This window comes from Mixophyes fleayi, chromosome 11 (assembly GCF_038048845.1).
Source record: "Mixophyes fleayi isolate aMixFle1 chromosome 11, aMixFle1.hap1, whole genome shotgun sequence".
Lineage (NCBI taxonomy): Eukaryota > Metazoa > Chordata > Amphibia > Anura > Limnodynastidae > Mixophyes > Mixophyes fleayi.
In genome coordinates, this window is record NC_134412.1 from 37,977,162 (window position 1) to 38,000,718 (window position 23,557).

The following is a 23,557-nucleotide window of genomic DNA, read 5'->3' on the forward strand; positions in this document are numbered from 1 at the left end:
TCAACGTACTGTGCTTAATTATAGGCTGCTAAGGGGCATTTATTTTTTGTTCTAAATTACAAATTCTGGTCATACCTGAAATGAAGTGTTGGTAGATGTTGGGGACAGGTTAACTGAAAGACCAGGAGAAGGTGCGAAGCGAGGAGAAGAAGTAGTAGAGGAAGAGGAGGAGCTAGTGATGTCATCATCAAAGGAGAAAGTATCAGAAGATGAAGAGATCTGGATCTGGTCTAATGAGATAAAAAGCAACATTTGTTGGTCTCTTCTTGATTAATTAATGATGCCCCATATTTTACTTGTACTTTGTTCAAGGGAAATTGTTCTATAATGTCATGTAAAAATACTAATGTTAAGGATATTTTGCCCTAAAAGTGACTATGAATGCCAAATAATAAAAATCAATGTGCATAGTCGCACAAATTCAGCTGTCAGAGAAAATTATTCTCAGTGCAGAATTATATGTGTCCATAAATGATATAGAACATTTGTGCAACGTACAGTATAATCCCACAAGGGATGTTAACATGTATAGATTTCAGTAAATAATATCTGTATACACATTCGTTCATTAACCCATATAAACTGTTGTAGAATATGGCATATGGTTTCCCTTTTCAAGGACACCTCTCTAACAGTAGCAGAGTCTCCACAGAGATACTCAGCCCCCAACTTATGGAGGTAAATGTTACTTCCACTATATGATTGTACAAGCCACAACCACATTGACAACCTTTCATTTAGGTGCTTCTACTTTCTAACCTCTACAGGCTGTAATGCTTGAAGAAGACAAAATTATGGCTAAATATTTCCCAATCCACGAGTATCTCATGTACAAACTAGATACAACTAGCAATCAAGTAAAAGCTATATAGGTGCTCTTCTCTAAGACCAATGCTAAGCAGTAAACTCATACATTATTGGTTAACTAGCTCAATGATGAGCATCAACCTATAATACTTTAATGAATTATTATACATGAATCAATATTTCACCAAACTCATTGGTCGAATTATAAATGAATTATCCCTACTGATGTGTTATGTGTGTATGCAGTAACAGCAATCATATATAAGTTAGTGTTAATGCAAACTCAATACCCTGTTAAGAGGTGTAAAATATAATTACAATAACGGAAATTAAGAAATAAAAAGAAAGATGTTAATTCCCTAAAGAGATTTAACATTCACAAACATTCAAAATATAAATATCAAATTACTATTGGTTTAACAACATTCAGCATTACAGGCTGTAGCAGTTGCAAGAATTATGATGTCTTTCACACCAATAAAATTTAGCTACAAAAATAGTAATTGTTTGGAAGTACCACAATCTTGTCCTAGTTGGCTGTCTACATGTACAGTATACTATAATAACAATGATTAGCTCAATTTATTTAAAAAAGAACACTACCATACCCTTTATTCCATCTTTCATGCTGGCAGCCAATGGCAGGATGTTCTTCTTTACCAGTTCTAAAGGTCCAGGCCGATGTAGAATTTTTTCATTCAAATCTTCAGCCAGACGAGCTTTCTTCTCTTTAAGTTCATCCGATTCAACCAGACCATCTAAAATCACAGCATGTAGTACAAATGTACTTAAACTTGTCTCTATGATCTATGCACAAACCAAAATACAGATACACCATGGCAAAGACCTACACTACGTCCAAATTATTATATAGCAAAGCAATGGATAGAAATAATGTTTAAAAGAGAGATTAGCTGAAGCTATAACAGGCATCGATAGACAACCTGTGCCAGTGCATGCTGGGAGCTGCAGTTCAATAACTGCTTGGCCATTGCTTGGTAGCATGGCCTAGTCTAAAGGTGGTTCAATATATTTGGAAATAAACACTTATAGGAAAACTCCAAGAAAAGATACAATAAACATTACTATTTTTTAGAATGAAAGCCATGGAGGACTAATGCTGGGTGGATTGGGACAACTGTAGTTCGGCAGCTACTAGGTCCTGCCAACACTATTAACTGAGTAAAATTAATTAGTACAGCCAAAGGACAATTTGAGATCATTTTTTAGGATTAGTTAAACTGATTTGGTTGACAAGCGTTTATTGTCAAAATGCATATTTTCCCCTAAAGTTCTCCCTTCTCTTAAGGAAAACAAAAAGTATCTAATAGTCCTAAGGTGATAAAAACACGATCTCTACCTTGCATCTTCCCCTTCAAAGATATCAGAAAGCATGATATCACAAACCTACCCCCCAAGTGTAACAAAATCAAATCCAACCTTCAGAAAAAGGCATCTTCACAGCAGCCACTTTGTGGAGTTTGTTCTGAGCCTTACATTTCATGAAGTCTTCAGTCTGTGGAGTAGATAAGGTATGTTTCTATGAGGGATTGTCTCCAAAATAGTTTCTTATCTGTAATTATCTAAGTAGTAGTTGGATGACATATGCTTAAGAACATCATTACTGACAAATGTTGCATAATATTTCACACCTTCAGTCATAGATTAGAATAATCCTTAAAAAATTTTAAAAAAACATGAAACTTAACAGTGACTCTAAAAATCATAATGTGAGTGTACATATTAATTGACTCTAATAGGCCGAACACATGGCATTTGTACTGTGAGAGCTCACTCCTATATACATTTTTTTTAATACTTTAGGGTAACCAATTCTCTCTCTCTTATGTTACATGTTACAGTGCATGTTATGGCTCTTTGTTTCTCAGTTTGACCTTGGACAATTATTATTGTAGTTGATTTACATTGCACCCCAGTGCCCTACAGCACAAAGAAGACAAGATAAATGCAGAAGTGAAAACAAAGGTTAGATATGGCTCTATTAATGAGATATTACAATCTAGATGGAAAAGGGCACAGCTGAGACAAGAGGTTCAGGTTGGAGACTGGGGTAGCAGTGAGTTTGGTCCAGTGTTTGTAGTATAGATCAGAGAAGGGCTAACTCTAGTTAAGAGGTGGATTTTCAGAGAACATTTAAAGGCATGATGGCTGGAAGGGAAATTTATAGGTGAGTAGCACCATGGGAGATGCCTTGTAGGTGAGAATTAGAGAGGGATATCAGAGAGGCAGCGCCATGCAGGTCAAAAACAGATCTAAGAGAGTGAGGGAGAGTATTTCAAAATGAGGTTTGAGATGTATGAAGGGATCATCTTGTTGAAGGCTTTGTAGGTGAGGGTGAGTAATTTGATTTGGGTTCTGGATGGAACAGGGTGCATGTGGTGCAGAGTGGTGAGGAGGATGTGATATGGCAAGAGAGGAAGATCAATCTCGCTAATGCGTGTAGGAATCATTTAAAGGGGTGAGAAGGTTTAGGTGAATTTCAGATGGGAAGATATTTTAGCAGTCAAGGCAAAAGATGAGGAGAGAATGGATAACAGTTTTGGTTGCATCTTGAGCAAAAGGGGATATTTTAGTAATATTTTGAAAGTGAAGGTGACAGGAGTCTGTGAGAGATTGTATATGAGGAGTAAAACAAAATGTGGAATTAAGAGTGATTGGTGAACATGAGAGAAATTGGGAGGAATTTGGGAGGAAATTGTGATGCTTGTGGCAATGAAGAAGAATTTAGGAAAGGTGGCAGCTCTGGGAGGAGGGAAGCTGATATGCTCTGTTTTTGACATGTTGAGCTTTAGGTAGTGCTGGGACATCGATGAGGAAATAGTAGAGATACAGTTAGTCACATTAGATAGTAGAGAATTTAAAGGTCAGGGGAGGAGAGGTAGAGCCAAATAAGTTAATTAGTTCATCAAGATTAAAAGGTGCACAGTGAGAAAAGCAGAGGATTGAGAACAGAGCATTTTGGGACATCAACAAATATTTGGAGGGGAGAATGTGCCAGATATAGAGATGCTAAAGGAGTGGTTGGATATTTAGGAAGAGAACAAGGAAGAAACTGCATCATGATTGCCCATGGAGTGAAGAGTGTGTATGAGAATTAAATAAAAAACAGTGTCAAAAGCAGCAAAGTCCATGAGCATGAACTTTAGACTTTGCAGTCAGTAGATCATGGACCATGTTTGCTAGGGCAGTCTCAGTGGAATATTGTGGTGGAGACCTGATTGCAGAAGGTTAAGAATAAGTGAGATGAGGGAAAGTGAAGTAAGCAGTTTTGCACAAATTACTCAAGAAGTTTGGCTTCAAAGGGGGTGAAAGAAATAATGAGTGGGGAAGAGATGTTTGTTCAAGAGGTTTCTCTAGGATTGGTTAGATGAGTGCATGTTTAAAAGAGGATAGGCAGGGCTAGCCACCTTTACTAATTTAGGGTCTATCACTAGATGTTCTAATCATGTGATAGCTCAATACAAATTGACTCTTTTAAACTATACAGATTTTTACCAGTTCCTGCCATTGTGTTAGAGAGTATAGAGTTGGAATAGCACATATTTTTGCCATTACCCTAAACCAAAGCTGCTTTATAAAGCCATATATTACCTAGTCAGTTGGCTGGTAGGTTCAACCACTGTTCTAGATCCTGCCCTAAGAATTATCCACCAACAAATCATACAGTGGAGGTGAAATACGTAATATGAACTAAGCCACATCCTCCAGAAAGTCAGCAATAGCACAATAATTAAAATACTTTAACCAACCTAAGTTGAAGAAGAGTGCATCTGTTAAAAAAAAATGCAGACTATATGTACCATCTATGGTGAACCAGGCCAGCCCCCCAATACTACCCTATAGGCACCTTGGGCAACTCTGAAGGATTAATGTATTGCTTTGTGTGACTGAGCCTGTAGGTGGTTGATGGTAACTTCTTATAAGTAATGCATGCACAATTTATGTTTTAGAAGTCTTATATTATGCTATTAATGATATTCCTTTTTTCATACAATATATATCATGTGGCTTGACTTTCCCTTGATCCCAACTCCCTCCTTTTTCAATTTCTGTATTTTTTGTATATAAACAAGTAAAGATCAATGATACAAAAAAAGAGGATGAAAATGTGCCAGTGGAAAGAGACATGTTGAGTAGGTGAGCTAGAGGTGAGTATATAGTGGGTGAGAGGGAGCAAAGAATTAAGAGGGAATAGGGTTGGGAGTAGGTTGTGGGGTAAGACAATAAGATAGGGGCAGAGACTTCGTAACTGGTTATGGGCTAAAATGAACTGATAGTGGATTGTGGAATGCAGATGAAAGTGGTTGGTGTGTGAGGTCTGGCTTGCAGAGATATGCTGTTGAATGATGTCAATTTAGTTTTTGAAAAAGGTGTAAATTGTCATGGTGCTGGCAGCTCCCAGGAAAAAAGCACTTGGGGTAGCAATAAGAGAAACACCACATCCGGCACAGTCGCTTAGTTTTAAGAGGACTGGTAGTGAGGTACAAGCTGAAGTCAAAGAATTGTAGAAGGAAGAATAATGATGGACGAAGCCGAGGTTGAAGAATTGGAAAAGGTAGATTCGTGATGTACAGTCAAACAAAATAAGTCTTCTTTAAAGCACAGGCAGAGAAACACAAAACTAAACTTTGCACCTACAAAGGTTTGGTAGAACTGAATGAATTTATAAAGGCTACAAACAGGTGAGATAATTTGTTCTGATTGACTTGACCTTTTCACCAAAGGGCTGATTGCAAAGGAAGTAAATTAGTTTACTAGTCCAGGTAAGGAGATTTACTAGATTAACGTTCTTAGTAGAGTGCTGACTACAGGAATTGAGAGATGGTGTTTGTAGCTGCCATTGTGAACTGTTTTCTGACAGCTGTCTTCTGGAGCTAGGGTGGGGGGTACAGATGGGTAGAGACGCAAGCTCAAGATGGCAAAGAGGCACTGGGAGTTAGAAGACTGAGTGGATTTTAGAGAAGTGAAGTAAGTTTGCTTGGCAAGCAAAAAAGGCAGTGTTCTGAGATGAAAGGAAAAGGAAAGCACAATCCAAGAACATTTTTATTTTTTAATACTTAATTTTGTTGGAATAAGACCTCTCATAAGAGTTTTGTCATCAACATTGAATGGCTATGAAATACTATTAACAGGACATGGCTTATTTTATAATTTTTATACAACTAGGGTCCCAAATTTGTATGGAAAAAGCAAAGTTACTTGCTGGAGTGCCACTGGAAAGAAAAAGCAGGGACACCATTGAATGCCTATATTTAGCTCACAGGTACACACCATTTTTTTAAAAAGATCATACAAAATGTACACTTACTTTGTTTTGTCCCAAGTTGCCATTTTGCTCTTGGAAAGTTGAATGTGTTTTATTGACAGCTAGGGGTATAAATGAAAAGAATATGGAATAGTTGCTCTCTTGACCATTTGAGTTCAAATCTACTTTAGTTGTTGTCGAGCAAAACTGTCATTTTCTACATTAATACAAGAAAGCGATGTCTCTATTTACCGAACTATTTTATCATTAACAGCTGGCTGATTTTTCAGCTTATTGTGTCTGTGACAAATTTAACCACACACAGGACAACTGAATGGTAAACAATTTGATTGGTCAACTGCAAAAAAAAAAATTGTTCCATACAATACTATGGTCTTAAATAACTTACATGGCATGAGGTTTCTCTCTGACATTTGTTCTTGTGAGCGCCGATGCTGCATTCTCAGCTGGAGAACTGAAATAAAATAGTGGTGAAAAAGACGAGTTAATCTATTTAAAGTAACTAGATTTAATTGTTATTAAATGTTAAATACTAGTACTGTGACTAGCAATAGCTTCCATATGGATGGCAGACTTACTGGACACATGTTACAATTTTATTGTCCTATTTAACATTTTCCGGGCCATAACTGCAGTAGGCTGGTGATCACTGTTGCTATGTGTGTGTAATCAGAGCCGGATTTACCACTAGGCAACCTAGGCAATTGCCTAGGGCCCAGCAGTTCCCAGAGGGCCCTCCCAGGTCCGGGGGTGAGACCAACCTTTAAAAATGGGCAGCTACTTATGGGCCAGTGCTATGTGATTGCCCCCCTGGGCGAAAGTCTGCCAGCCAGCTCCTGAATAGGGGTGTATGTTATACTAAAAACTATAGTGCTATGGATTTTTTGAGGGAGGGGTCCCCAAACTAGTATCTTGCCTAGGGCCCCATGAGGTCTAAATCCGGCTCTGTGTGTAATCATTGACTGATTACACTAATGAAGCATCATGTTGTTTGTGTGATCAGCCTCACTGTTACACTGAACTGTACAATTTGGCCAAATTGGATGAACATCTTACAATCTATCAATTAGGCCAAAAAGTCGAATCTCACCATGTGTAATCATGTTTAAAAATTTGCAACAAGATTTCTGGACTTTGTTAATAATAAAATAGAACTTTTTAGATCTAACCACGTATACTGTTCTGTTATATAAGTAGTCAGATGCTGCTGTGAAATTTAACTGTTATTTATCAATATTTATGTAAAGGATCTCACCAAACTCATTTACTTTAACTAAGATACTCTATTTTCTTGACTTTCTCATCCAAATGTATTACGGATAGCACGATGGCTCAGTGGTTAGCACTTCTGCCTCACAGCACTGGGGTCATGAATTTGATTCCCGTCTATGGCCTTATCTGTGTGGAGTTTTTATGTTCTCCTCGTGTTTGCATGGGTTTTCTCCAGGTGCTCCGGTTTCCTCCCACACTCCAAAAACATACTAGTAGGTTAATTGGCTGCTATTAAATTGACCCTAGTCTGTCTGTGTGTGTATGTTAGGGAATTTAGACTGTAAGCTCTATTGGGGCAGGGACTGATGTGAGTGCATTCTCTGTACAGCGCTGCGGAATTACTTGCACTATATAAATAAGTAAATGATGATTACTTTGAAATATAAGGTATACTGGCCAACGTGGTGTAACAGAAGGGGAGAGAAAGATTGTCAGTCTCTAATAAGCAAAAATAGAGATTTTAGAAATGATATAAGATAGTACAAAAATATTAACGCAGGGAAAAAATATATTTTTATTTAAAATTTAGACATTTTGAACCTGATTCAGTGTAACTTTTTAATCTTTGCTACAACATGCTCAGCAAATCCTAATCTATGGACGAGTGACTCTCCCTCCGTCCTTCCCTCCCTCCGTCATGCCTCTTAAGGAGTAAGGAGCTGTAAGTTCCAAAAAGGTGCACGTCTGAAAAGCCGCAGTTGCGTACGTTCACATTCTGAGCATGCACAGTGCGAAACAAACGCTAAGATACGCCATACTTGCCAACTCTCCCAGAATGTCCGGGAGGCTCCCGCATTTTGCGAGAGTCTCCCGGACTCCTGGGTGAGTGTGGCAATCTCCCGAATTCTGCCCACTTCACTTGAAAGTGCCCCACTTCCTAGTGAAGTGGGCAGAATTAGATCCCAAACGCCGCGATCCCGGGGCCGAAATGACGCGATTTCGGCCACCCCGCCCCCTCACGCCACCTCCACTGGCTGGCTCCCAAGAGGGAGCTGAAGAAAGTAGGTAAGTATGAGATACGCTACACAGATGAGCGCATGTTTCACCCAGTATCAGGCCCGTAGTGATTTGCTGGATAAAAGCTGTATATAGGTGAAGCTGAAATACAATTGCCAGATTTACTTTTCACTTATGTAGTTTTACCGTGATGTTTTCACACAATTTAAACCGATACAATTAGTAGAATTTTGAAACTGGTGGGCAGAAATAGGCATTTTGCCTCCATGTTACTTCTCCATTAAAATTAAAAGATTGGTTCACTTGTGGGCAAGACCTCTCCCTCTCTCGCATGTAGCAAATAGGGGACACCTATTATCGTTTCATGGGAGGTGGACCACACTACATATGATATAACAGCTACAGCACAGGAGGATGAAGTACATTAATTGAGCTGTTTTCAACAGGGCTGACCGGCTGATTCCTCCTAAACATTCCATAAACATTGCACTCCGGCTCCTGGTTATAGGGGAACATTATACATAATATGTTATAACTTTTACAATATAAGGTTAAACATTTTAAACTATTTTTCGCACCACTAGTAAAACAAAGGTGTAAAGCGTAGAGTGCAGAGTTGCAAACCATTAGTAAATTTACTGTCTGTAATGACAAAGTCAGTTTTTAATATGTCTATAAGAAAAAATAATGGCCAGTAACACTGCTAGAACAATATACATACATTTGAGTTTGCCTATGATTGTGAGCTTCTTAGTTACAATCCCTGAATACTTCCTTCTGGAGATGCCTATACTGTACTATTTTTAGTTTGGGTAAATTCTTATTCAGCATACAAACAAGTCATTTAAAAAATACTATAGTAAGTGTGTCAGACAAAATATTTTCTGTTTCAGCAATCCTTGTAGAGTGTAGAAAATATATCTCCGTTTCATAATGATATAAACTTTATAGAAGTATAAGCATTAATTAAATACCGATCCTTTGTATATTGAAAATGTGTGTAGGTCTTTTTCAGTTCATACAGGCCACTTTCTCACCAGTGTGTTACATTTCAGGCTAGCATATTTCTATAGGTCTGGGATAGCACGGAAGGCCAAGGAGACATACTAAGACTGGGTCATGGTCTATTTCCAGAAGTTTCAGGCTCCCCGCAGTTGTTCCTGGCCAATGTTTGTGCTGAGCAGCTGAATGATTTTAAGTGACAGGGCCTTCTATTTATTCCAGTAATCTGATCAGATATCCACTCCCTTTTCTCTCACTCCCATTTCTCCACAATACACAGAAAGAAAAACAAATGACATCCTAATTCAACAGTATTAAAGCACGAATATTGTACATGTTTAAGGTTCCTGTGTGTTCCGCTTTTTGCTAGACAGTCTTTTTCCCCTATAGAAATAAACCTTATAATGCTTACGTTCAAGCACCCAAATTAATATTTTTATTTAAATTTGTTTTTAAATTTAAATAAAAATCCATTAACTAAGCATTGATGAGCAGCAAAATGCGGACTGTCTAGATTTTGCATATGATGGGCAGACCTAGGGACATCTCATCATTGTTCCTCGCTGTTGTGGGATAGACACTATTATGTGCCGAATTATGCACAAAAAGTTATATTTTAATGAGTTAAATATTAAGTTATTCACTTGGCACCATGTGGATCTTAAGCCATGGAAAATTAAAAGAAACTTTTACCATCTCAGAGGTGCTGGGAAAAGAACAGGGCCGGATTTACCGCTAGGCAACCTAGGCACCGGCCTCGGGTGGCGTGAGCCGGGGGGGGGGGGGTGCCACACGGGGCTAGTGTGGTGGCTGGTCTCCTCCCTCCCTCCTCTGTGTGGCCTGCTGTGTGTCACATGGGACGTGCACCACATGACAGGTGCCGTCCCATGTGTGAAGGGGATGAAGACTTCACGGCTCCTAGATGGAAAAGGGTAAGTTGGGGGAGGGGTAGGGTAGTATATTAGTAGTGTGTCTGTGTGTATTATGTTTGTGTGAGGGGCCACTGTGTGTATTATGTGTGTGTGAGGGGCCACTGTCTGTGTGTATTGTGTGTGTGAGGGGCCACTGTGTGAGTGTATTATGTGTGTGTGAGGGGCCACTGTGTGGGTGTATTATGTGTGTGTGACGGGCCACTGTGTGTGTGTATTATGTGTGTGTGACGGGCCACTGTGTGTATGTGTATTGTGTGTGTGTGTATTATGTGTGTGTGAGGGGCCACTGTGTGCGTGTATTATGTGTGTGTGTATTATGTGTGTGAGGGGCCACTGTGTGCGTGTATTATGTGTGTGTGAGGGGCCATTGTGTGTGTGTATTGTGTGTACGTGAGGGGACGCTGTGTGGGTGTATTATGTGTGTGAGGGGCCACTGTGTGTGTGAAGGGGGGGGCGGGGCAAACCAATATCTTGCCTAGGGCCCCATGAGGTGTAAATCCGGCTCTGGAAAAGAATCATGTGTATAAACCACGTGACTAAGGCATATTTAATGGTAACATTTTCACTTGTTCACCCCCACCTTCCAAACTTCAGTGATCACAAATATCAGATACTCAGAAGCTTCAGTAAACATGCACAATGTGTTCATTTCCGAACGCAACTTGCCATAAGTTTTTAAAAAGAGCGCAGAACTTGTGTGTAGTTCCGACTGTATTCACATCTCTAGATACATTTCAATTTGAATCTGGGTATAAGTACAGTCTGCCTACACATTACTTGTCATACTTTTATGTAATTATAAAATAAAATCAGAACTCTTTACAGTGTAATCATTTACAGAATTATTTATTTTCCAAAAAATGCATAAATAATGATGATTTCAAAGTGTACTGTACAGACATCTTTTTAAGTATATCTTAGTCGCATACAGTTTTCTGTGATAGCTAGTGGCACGCATATGTGTACTTTTTAATTCAAAGACTTTGCCGTGTTAGTCATCACTATCAGCCAGTATATATACCTGCCCTGTAATGGGTACAAAAGATACAGGTGAAAACAAGCGTACTTACAACAAAAACATAACTTGAATTGGCCGCATCTGTGTCAGAACGCCCTTCCTGTGCATGGCCTACGTTAATCCGCTCCTTCTCTACCCCATTCCGCCTGTCAAGTTATAGGCAGTTGTGTCATTTGCATTCAGACATAAATTGCATGCAATTGCGTTTATTGGTGTAAAGTCTGTTTCTGGACATGCGCAGAGCATTTCAGGCATACGCAATTGGATGTACGTCCGAACATGAATCAGGGCCTGTGTGTGTAAACGTGGGTAAGTCTTGCTCTTCCAAAATTTTTATTGTGACCACTACCAATAATTTTGTCTAGTGCATGACATAATATGCAGAAATACATCAGTTATATTTCAGAGCAAATCTGTCCATGGATGAAGGAATTATATAGGAATTATATAGATATTAGTATCATATAATTACAAAATATATAATATATATAATACCATACTTGCCTACTCCTGGAAACTTGTTTTCCGGGAAAGAGGGTGTGGCTGGAGGGTGGGAGGGGGCGGGGCACAGTCAATCGTGGCATTTTGGCCCCCCCCCACAAAAACCGTAATTCACGCCGCGGGGGCGGGCCAAAATGATTGGCCCCGCCCTCCAAAATGGCGTGATTCACCGAGAATCGCGTCAAATGTTGCGATTTTCTGTGAATTTCCGGGATGCCAGGAGAATTTCCGGGAGGAATGCCAGCTCTCGCGGGAGCCCGGGAGACTGACCCGAATTTCGGGAGTCTCCCGGACTTTCCGGGAGAGTTGGCAAGTATGTATAATACACATACAATACACAAACATTTTGATGTAATTGTATTACTTTAGGCTGCAGATAGACTGCAGATATAATAATTTCTACTGTTGGTTAAGTGAAGCATTAGTTAAAAAAACAACAACAGCTGCTTCTGCAGGACATTAAAATATACTACACTTCAATTAGTAAAATGTTCTATATATCTGCATGCATTTTAAATGATGCCAGCATTGATAGTGCCTTTGCTTCTACCAAAAGGCAGGGTCCTACAACATATGTTTGATCTTACAATTACATTTGCTGGAAAGCAAACAAAAGTAAGAACAGCCCTACTGATTAGCATACTGCACTTACAATGAGGCAGTTAAAAGTTTGTAAGATGAATTTTAGATCTCTAGGTTTGCATGTTGAAACTACATATAAAAGCTCATTTACAAATAAATTTTACGTTTAAAAAAAAATTCAAATATCTTTGCGAAACTAGAAATAAAGAAAACATTTTAGGAATGTAAACCAAAAAAGTATATATACATATATATTTAACCATATATATATTGGATAATTATCTTTACACAGTCTTTAAAATGGAAGTATTTTTTTTTACAAAAATTAAAATCTGTTATTTATATCAGTAACAGTGATTACAAAAAAAATATGGAAGAAAAACACTGTACCGAATGCAAATTAGAAAATTCTGTACAACAATGAAGAAAATGGAAACAGTAAAGAAGGTTTATCGAAAGTACAAGGGAGACATAGATCAATTGTCAGTATTTTAATTTTTAATAAAGTGCACTGAAAGCTGTGCAATAATTAGTGGTGGAAACCATTAAAAATATATTTGCGGTACACAATTGCTTATCCACAGGCCTGGATACTATTTGCTCGCTAGGCTTATTCTTATTCCCATCTCTATAGAGCTCTGTGGAACCACCCTCCTCCATCGTAAAAAAGAGAGAAGTGTGAGAAATAAATTCATTATGCCACTAATGTAAAATGACCATCTTTTATGCTGGTAGATTTGCATCAGGGAAGATGATAAAACAATGGAAGTTCTTAGCCCTAGGCCCAGAAATTCATTACGCGCTATCCTAGGCCACTTTTTTCTGCGCCGGAGCATATCACCCCCCAATGCCTCTCCAGAGCCCTTTGCAACAGAAAATCAGGGTCTCCTCCTTGCTAATGATGCTCAGATACAATCTTCACACTGAAGGAGAAAAAACTGTATTTAAAGCAGGAACCACAACCTCAAAACCTGAAGTGACCAATGCAACTTACTCTTCTTTCTACTCCTCAACCCAACACTGGATGTGGGGGCAATCCCAATAAAAACCACTGTGATGTATGCAAAAAGTAAAAAATACATATGTAAATGCATTTCTCTAGACGTACATATACCTTTAATGTTATGTGCAACTAGTGCATGCTTGCTTTGTTGTATGAATGTTTGTTGTGATTGCTGTTGAGCTTAGAAAGGGAATTTATTCCAGATTTCTTATAGTTCACTGGTACTTTAACAGACAGAATCTAACTGCTGTCTAACTAATTCCAGTGGCCTAACACTTGACTGAGGTATTTTTTATATTATCAACCTTAAATCTGTCCTGGTATGTAAGGGGAATCCTGACTAATCCGAGCACTGCAGAGAGGAAAAAAGGGCTACTTAAAAAAAACTACAGTGAGGTAATATTGCAGTGTTTGGTTGCAGCCAAGTCAGGATTTATACAGAGCTAATGGCACAGGTGCCAGAGGTTGATTGACAAGCCCAAGTTGCACTTGTCCTTCCAGAGATGACATCACCAGACATCCAGGGAGAGTGAGGTTGTGAGGAAGGTGAGAGCTGGGATTGCTGGCCCCCATGGGGCAGTGGAAATTTATATTTTACCATTATAACTTCATTGTACTTATTTGTATGTCAATTCAGAAATGTCAGTAGATTATATCTAACATTAGGCGTTATTATAAGTTATATTTTGATCGAGTAATGTTTTGACACTTTTATATTGGTAACTATTTCAATATTAACCGTTAAAGTGTGTGAAACGCGTGGCAATTTTGCATGTCTTCAATACAGTGTGAACAATGCATATAAACAACATTGCTAAAAGCAGGTCTGAGACACAGATCAATGTTTTTGCGCTATGTATAAACATTTTTAATGATTTACATTTCCTTCCCTACCTCTCCTTAGAGAATTTCAATGTCAGAACATATATCACATCTCATCTTATTTATTGAATAAGAAAGTTAAAGCATTAGTGGTATTGAGCCATTTATATTGCCATGCAGCTGGTACCTTATATAATTTGGGATATACCGAGCGCCAGCTTGTGTTTTTTTCCTGGTTTTGTTTCAAAATCTTAGTCATAGCAGCTTTCCATTAAGCCCTTGCTAGATGTAAACCCTGAAACCTGGGAGGTGAGTGCATCTAATTTTAACTGCATGATAATGGTGCTTAAAGCATATTGGTCTGTGTAGGACCTGCATATAATGAGGTACCCTTGACGTTGGGATGCAGGCTTATATGTTTTGATCAAAATCTGAACTAATGCCTCATGTTTTCATTTTGCTAAATACACATAGATATGCAGTGTTAAGGATAAGTGCTGACAACTGACTTTTTGTTTAGTGGTATTGAGCTTTAATGGAATTTGCTTATTACTATTATTATATAAAAGAGATTGAGAAAGTGTTGTTGATGGTAGCAGAATAAATAATAATAATGTATTGCTTATAAATATTAAACACAAATTACATTTACAATCATACTGTCGTTCCAGAACCTTTGTTGCCTTCTACATACATCTAACGCTACAGGTAAGTACAGGAATGATTGATTTATTGATCATTCACAAAGTGCAATCAAGCCTAATAGCAATAACATAGTCATTGAAAAAGATTTTGGCTCATCATCCTTCTTGTACTGTATTTAATTTCTAGTTCATAAGCTTCAAGGGAACTACATGTTTCTAATGCCAGGATCATTACAGTTTTATGCTGGTAACATGATGGTTAGATATTCAGTATCTTGCACAGTATCTTGAAAAGTGGCGGAACTCATTCCTGCCAATGCAGGGGTTGTATAGACTAAGAGGCCCGGAAAAGAGCAGGGGCTCAAGCCACTGCCTGCAGCCAGGACCAGTGCGTGAATTTTGGCCACCCAAGATGAAACCCCTTGGGCGCTGTCACTCCCTCTCGCTCCATCCACCCCGCCTTTTCGCTTCACATGTAAGAAACTGTTAGCTGCTACCCTACCATGACATTGAATGAATTACATTATGTTAGTTTTCTAGGCTCCTACAATGGTGCCCCAGGCAACTGCCTAGTGGTAGTGCCATACCATCCTGCTCCCACTATCAAGTCAGCACAAGTGCAGTGAAGCTGAAACAGTGAGAATGGACTACATCATCTCATCTCCCTTCAGACTTTCTATGGGGCCCAGCGATGTAGTGCTCCACCTCTTTATTTGTACCTAAATTAGACAACTTAAAGAATGGTGGTAAGTGGTCGACATTGCTGCCTCACAGCACTTGGGACATGTGTTCGATCCCAAATTGGAAACTATTTGTGCGGAGTTTGGATGCTCTCCCCAGATGTGCACGTGTTCCCTTCCACAGCCAAAAAATCAGACTGGTAGGTTAACTGGCTGGTAACAAAATGGACTCTAGTGTGGGTGTATGTGGAAAAGATTACAGGGGCCTATTTATCAATAGGTCCCCCTTTGGCAACAATAAGGCTTGTCTTTTATAATGGTAATAAAAATTAACTAATCTCCAAAATTTACCAAGAAAATATCAACGGGACACCAGAGCGATGTTCAGCTGCCCTGTCAATACTAGCCTGGAACAGAGCAGTGAGGGTTACTTTTCTGGTTTGCTTGGCTAATCTCTGAGGATATGTACAGAGTTGGCTAGCCTGCTTGTGCATGTTCAGCCAAACTAAAATAGAGCTTTTTGCCCTTTGATAAATAGTCCCATCAAACTGTAAGCTCCAATGGGTCAGTGACTGATGGGAATAATTAAATATTCTCTGTAAAGTGCTTAATAATATGGTGGCACTATATAAATAAATGATAATAAATAAATATCTTCATAGCATTGCATGATTTCAATAATTATGTTATTAAACATAACATATTTTTGCAGTGTTTTTGATACAAAATCAATGTTTTGTCATGTTATTGCTGTACTAAAACCAATATTGATTATGTGACAACTTATGTGTTTTATTTCACAAACAAATGTAATCTGTACCATAATCAATTATGTAGATACCATGGGGCACATTTATCAATCATCGGCAAAAATGAAAAATAGTTATCAATCCTTATCGCATGGATAAGGATTGAACTATTTCTCAAATTTATTAAAAACGGATCACAGAAACAGCAGTTCCGATAAACTGCTGTTTCTGTGATAAAAAAAAAAAATCACACTTACCCCCCTCTTTGGAACGCGGTGTCCAAGGATCTCCTCCAGGTGTTCTTCATTTTTCTTTACTCTGGAACTGCGCATGTTTGAAAAACTGCACATGCGCAAAAAAGCATCCCCTCTCTGTCTCTGCAACTATAGTTGCAGAGAGAGCGGTGAGTGACAGGGAGGGATCATGTGATCCCTCCACACATGCGCTGTCCAGCTCTGCTCTTCGGAGCAGAGCTGACAGCACTGAAATCTGACAATTATGATAAGCTTCAGCTGACGTACATTATCAAGACAAGTTTCCGAAAAAAAAGTTTTTTCGGAACTTGGAGCAGTCACCATACTGTTGAATGGTGACTGCTCCCAAAAACGAAGAGGAGGCAAAGCAGCAGATATCCACGATATCTGCTGCGATGCACCTTTCATAAATATGCGGAGAACACAGAAGGACCTTAATTTCACGGTAAGAGCACTATCGTGCTTTCTTAAATATGCCCCCATGTGAGGTACCCCCACAGGACATGGTTGTTAGGATAACATAGTATGCTTTAAATGCTTAACTAAATGAGCAGTGTTACAGAATGACTGCATGTCAGGATATACTAAACTCAGCAATCCAGCAGAATAACATGTTTTACTGCCCCTACCTAGTACTGTATTTCATGTGTCAGGCTTAACGTGGGATTAGCTGCCTTGCAAATGAATACTGTACATCTGCAACTCATAAATTAGCTCCTCGCTTTAAGCGCTATAAATTGCTGTAGACAGAGGTACACTGCCTATCAAAGATGAATGAGTGTTGTTCCCTGTCACATTTATGTCAAGAGAAAATCATTTCACAAGCAAGATGATAGGCTGCTGAGATTTTGCATGTCTATTATTTTAGATGTCTCGATCTAAATAATTTATGTATTATGATCCCTTTCATTAACGTAAACTGCAATAGATTAAATCTAACATCTAACATTATTAGAAGTAATATATTTGAATAAGTAATGTTTATATACTTTTATACTGCGTAAGATGCCATCACTTAATAAGCATAACATCTATTATAATAATAATAATCAATTATATTACAGTTAGTTGTTGATAATGGTAATATCACAGCTCAAGTCAGTATTCATTTAAGGAATGGAGACAAGAATTCCAGTGATCTCATGATTAGGGACCATTTTTTTTTCCAAATCAAATAAGTTAAAATGAATAATACAATGTTACTGAGCATCACTGTACAAGAAACCTGGACTAATTTATTAATAAGTGTGGTGTCAGTGTATAGTTTTAAGAACTATTATTGATGTAAGAAGAAATGTTATCCTGTTAGGTGGCTGCAGCTATGTAATAGTGGGTGAAACTTTTTTTTAACAAATTAATATCAATTTATGTATTATACAGCATATTTGCCTAACAATGAGCATATGACTTCATCAATTAGTATATATTGTGCCGAAAAAATGACCAGCATTTTATACACAGCAGAGCCCATATAACAGTATGCACCACACACATCCTATATGCTACACTGATACTCAGACATGAATTGTACCAGCCTGTGCTCTTGCTACAGCTTGTGCCATACTCCTGCTGTATACCAGCCTGAGGTAACAGAAAAGTTGGCAAGTATGAGTATAATATAAAGAGGTGGCCATTTGTATGTAATCTCAAATCCTGTAAGAAATCATTTATAACTCTGTATTCTCTTGTTCTGTTATTATTTTTAATAATATTATTACTATTATTATCATTTATTTATAATGTGTCACAAGATTTACGCAACACAAAACCGTAGACCATACAGGGTAAAAGGGTACAGAACAATAAGGGGAGCCAGTGTAAGGCAAGACATAGAGGGGAGACAGAAGAAGAGCTGTGTAAAAAGATGAGTTTTGCAGGCGCATTAAGTATAGAACGAAAGGGGGCGAGGGGAGAGGAGAGGAGGACATTAGTAGAAGGTTACAGTGATCAAGACCGGATGCAGGCGATGTTACATAGTTGGTAGTGACAGGATTGAGCAAGGGATTGAATATGGAGGGCAAAAGAGAGTGAGGAGTCAAGGGTGACACCCAGGCAGCATAGTTGGGGGACAGAAGAGATAGTGGTGATAGAGAGATCAAGGGGGCATGAGAATCTAGAAGAATGGATGACCATGAATTCTGTTTTAGCAATGTTAATTTTAAGAAAGCCTGAGGACATCCAAGAGGAGATGGCGGAGAGGCAGTCAGAAACACAAGAGATGAGGGGGGCGGAGGTCAGGAGAAGAAATGTAGAATTGAATGTCATTGGCATAAAAGTGATACTGGACACCAAAGGAAGAGATGAGAGCACCCAGGGAGGTAGTATAAAGTGAATAAATTAGAGGGCAGAGAACAGAGCCCTGAGGGACTACTACAGGGAGGGAGGAGGGGGGGGCTGAGCCAGACATGGAGCGGTTTGCAAGATAAGAGGTGAACCAAGCTAGGACAGAGCCAGAGAGGCCAAGAGAGAAAAGGGACTGCAGCATGAGGGGATGGTCCATGGTGTCGAAGCCCGCTGAAAGGTCTAGGAGAATGAGCAGGGAGAAGTGACCTCTGGATATAGCCGAGAGGAGATCATTAGTAACTTTGGCCAGGGAGGGTTTCGGTGGAGTGCAGGGGGCGGAACCAGATTGGAGCGAAGGGAATTGTCTGAGAGATCCCTGGTGAGGTGACTGCAGATGACCCACTCGAGTAGTTTAGAGAGAGTGGAGAGTAACAGGTTGAAGAGGCGTGTTACGTAGGACCAGGCGGTGAGGGGAGAGGAAGTGAATGAGGTGAGAGGGGATGGGATCCAGGTGCATGGTAGACAGTGCGGAGGATAAAATAAGGCAGTGGAATTCTTCACCCGAAGTAGGGCGGAAGGAGAAGTAGAGTTGGTCATTAGAGGAAGATAGAGCGAAGAGATTGGCAGGAGATGACAGGGAGGAGGAGATGTTGACTCTGATGTTCTCAATTTTGGAAGAGAAAAAGGAGGCAAAGTCAGTAGCAGAGAGGAAAAGCAGGATAGGAGGGCGGTGAGAAGAGAATTGAAAGTGACAAAGAGGCGGTGGGGAGGTGGGGATTAGAGGACTGAGAAGAAATGTGTGACTTAAAGAATGATTGTTTATCAAGGGAGAGGACGGAGCAGTAAAACACTTTGTGTCATTTCAATGCATTCTTGATTTAAGCCCACTGTTACTGCACCACATTGCTAAGTTTAAAACACATGAGCTAAACTTACAACTAAAGCCTATAATTATAACACAGTGTGTAACGTGTGAGTTGAACAGTATGAGGTAACCTTTTCCGACTGCAGTGTTTGCATGTACTGTATATATGCAAGGGCAGATTGGGAACTTAAAGTGGTCCTGGAAAAAATATGTAAATGGCCTAATGTAGGCAGGACCAAATTAACTGTAGGCGGAGCCATCACAAAGTAGGCATGGTTATCACGCAGCTCTAGCTCATATTGATTCTACTCATATAATGCCATCCCTTTATTAATTCTCCCTCATATCATGCCCCCCCTGTATTCATTCTACCTCATATCATGTCCCCTGTATTAATGCACCCCAATATCATGACCCCAGCTCCTACCTTTTTATGTCCCCCATATTATGCCCTCCTACTCAGGTCCATTGCCACTGACAGATTGTCCATCAGGGAGAAAGTTTCCTGCAGAGCGGGAATTGGGGTCTCGCAAGCTAAAAATTACCTCATGAGACAAGCGCTATGTAATCAGAAACAGCGTGGCAGCAAATCAGAATGTTGCTGTGTCATTCTGATTTGCTGCCACACTGCTAGACATTGCATGGTCACTGCTGGGGAATACTGAATAATACGAGAATAGCTGCAATGTCAATCAGGTATAGATGTTACAGCTACCTGTCCTGAATTTGCTTAAATCTTGGGGGAGGGTGGTAATCATAGATGAGTAGCATAACTGGATAACCAGTTCAGGGACCACAAAGATATAAGTACCACCCCAATGCTAACAGAACACTCTATGTAGATGAGTGTTGTAGATGAGCCAGTAATGATATGCAGCTACCGCTGGACATGATGTCAGGTTCTGAAATTGGAAAGGCACGCGCATTGAAGGCCCTACATATTGGCATCAGATTAAAGGTGGGTTCTCCTAGGACTTGTAGTTTCACAACACCTGGAGTGTCACAGGTTAGCCAACACTGTCATGGGAGGTGGGAAGAGCACAATAGTAGTCCACAGCTTACAGGTCAAGGAGCCTGCAGAGCAAACTGTGACAATCAATATGGAGCTGTGGCCAGTCCGCTCAGGTAGAGATGCTGGGTTTTGTAAATAGAAGCTGTCAATGCACTAATGATAACCAAGTCGCACATCCCGCTAGGCGGGGGGCTAGGCCATATGTTCAGAATGCAGGCAAATCCGTTTATTTTGGCACCGGACCTGAAATATGGGTGTTGGAGTATATATTAGCCAGGTTCCCGCCCTGACCAGGTAGAAAATAATAAATATAGTTTTTAAAAATTGGACAAAAAAATATACAATGCATCTGGCGGCCCCATTAGACCATGGCCTACCAGGAACTATCCCAGTAAGGTCTATGGCCAATCCGTTCCATGTATGTATGTATATATATGCATACATGCAAACACTGCAAATACATAGGAGTTTGGGGGTGTCCAAGTTCTTCGGAAGTACTGGGCACAACCCCGGGGTGGTCATGGCACTTTCTCCACACCACAATTTGCAAAGTGGCAATGCACTAATTTTGTCACAGACAATATATATATGTATGTCGTCACAAAATATGTATATATGTTTGTTTATATAACTTTTACAGTTTTATATTATTTGTGTCCTCAAGAGTTTAGAATCTGTGCTGATTATAAATGCATTTAAACCAGTGAGAAATGTATAGATATCAGTATACCTTTGAAACAAAGTATACACTTTTATAAATAGAGTTAATGTAAATTTTATTTTGCTTTATATGTTCAGTAAACTATATGGGCATATATCATCACAGAGAAACCAATTTTTCTGCATATTTTCACTCATTAATGGCCGTAGGACAGTGATGGACAACAAGTGGCCGTCTGAGCCTCACCTAGCTCCTTCTTACTCTATTGTCAGATTTGTTTATTATAGCCAAGGCCGGATTAACCCGAGGTCTAACTGGGCTAGAGCCCAGGGGCCTCGGGCATCAGGGGGCCCGTCGGCATTCATCAGGTCGGGGGCTCCCCACCCCCAGCTCCAACTGTCAGCTGTTCAAGGAGAATGACAGGCAGCTAACAGCAAATATTATGCTGTTAGCTGCCTGCTGTCACTGTAGTGCTTCAACGGTGCGTAGTAATCTCCTTACTTAGGAGATCTCGCTCTCACGAGATCTCCTTAGTAAGGAGATTACTGCTTGCTGCGGAAGCACTACGGGAAGTGATGGAAGGACGGAAGGAGTTAAGTGCTCAGGGGGGGAGGGCTCACAGGGCAGGGGCCTTCACAGTACCTTTAGCCCAGGTGAAGGTTAGAGGGCCACACCAGTATGGCCCCGAAGTGTATCCAGTTGCCCATCACTGCTTTAGGAGCTGCTGTATGGCCTGTGTAGCTTATATGAAAAATTTGAAAAATCATGCATAGATTGCAAAGCAATATTGCTCCTAGTGGCCAAAGTATTATGGAAAGTGTAGAAAAGCAATAACTTTGAAAAACATTACTCCTACACATGGCCATATTTATTTACAGTACATAATGTTTTTGTATGTAGCATGTTACCATATGGTACTTTGCAAACAGAGATACAAAGAACAATGCTGGTTAAAAATAGTTTTAACCATGATCATTGTCATTTATGCAGATTGCCCTTTGGTACGTACGACAGTCTGGCTTATATGTAGTGGGGAGCTGGAAAGGTCCACGCTTTGACCTTGTTTATGAGACACACAGGATGTGCAAGTCAAAATGGCTTAGCCTTCATGAAGCCATAGCTTACTCTCTAGTCTTGGTAGACACCTCTGTGATATAGACGTGCGCCTAAATGTGCAGAGAGGTGAAAAAATCTGTACTCTCCAGTTCAGCCCAGTAGTATTTACTGCATTTTTGTTGTCCCTGCCTCCTACCATGCTCCAGCTAGACTTACTTCTATTGCTGTTGCCATACCTTAGATAGCCAATAGGAATCTGACAGAGATTACCTCACAACATTTAATGTGATGCATGTGATTGAAAGCTGCTGGGGCGTTGCTATTCCCACAAGTTACTGATAGCTTGTGGCTAGTTCATATCGTATACTGTGGGAAGCCTACAGCAGCACCCTAGCAATGTTCAATCACCTACTGACAGTTACCACCATCCAGTCACAACCATTGCCATCCGAATCCGGCACCTGGCAATGTTGAGAGGTGCATCTCACAACAATGTTTAGAGGGCCGACCTAGAAAGAAAATACCCTTTGCCCTCCTTGCCAACCTGCCTCTACAAATGCAAAGCAGACACTGGTGACCCAGAAAGAACTTTGCTCACTTACCAAAATAAAGTCCTACATTCCTTTCTGTCAGTAATCATTCAGATTCCATAATATAACTGCACAAGTCATCCCGTACACATAAACTTCCATGCTTCCAGTTTCAACCCATTAGGATTACAGTGAACATTTGCTTTAAAGGGTATCCAAATATTTAGCACCAGTTGGTGAGTTTAAAGTCATTTGATTTTATACCCACAAACAACAGCAGTTAAATTTTGGAATTTGTATTAAATTTCCAAACAGTCAGACAGTAATGGTGACAAAGTCTGGGAATTTAAATACATCTGGACATCATAATCTCACAGATCAAAAGGGATTTAAATTTTAAAAACAATGCTTATGTATCACATGTAGTATAAACCTTTATTTTCATATATATATATACACTACATTAACACAGAGATGTACTTGTGGACAAAACACAATTTTTTAGAGGTTGTGATCTGTAAATTTTGTCAAACCAAAATCACCTTTGTAATCTTCACATGTAAACATAATATATTAGGGGCGGACTGGCCCGGGGGGCAGGGGGGCAGCGCCCCCCCGGGCCGCTCAGTCAGACCGCTAT

General features: G+C 39.7%; 1 protein-coding gene across 1 annotated transcript in view; it reads right to left on the reverse strand.

Annotated features, from left to right (window-relative positions):
* The window catches only part of LOC142106808 (myocardin-like), a 41,124-nt gene that overhangs the window by 9,836 nt on the left and 7,731 nt on the right, over nt 1-23,557 (reverse strand). Inside the window, exons 2-6 of the mRNA XM_075189826.1 lie at nt 6,483-6,548; nt 6,137-6,195; nt 2,248-2,323; nt 1,416-1,565; nt 76-230 (exon numbers count right to left, since the gene is read on the reverse strand). Coding sequence (XP_075045927.1) covers nt 76-230; nt 1,416-1,565; nt 2,248-2,323; nt 6,137-6,195; nt 6,483-6,548 — 506 coding nt within the window. The remainder of the gene's footprint in view (nt 1-75; nt 231-1,415; nt 1,566-2,247; nt 2,324-6,136; nt 6,196-6,482; nt 6,549-23,557) is intronic.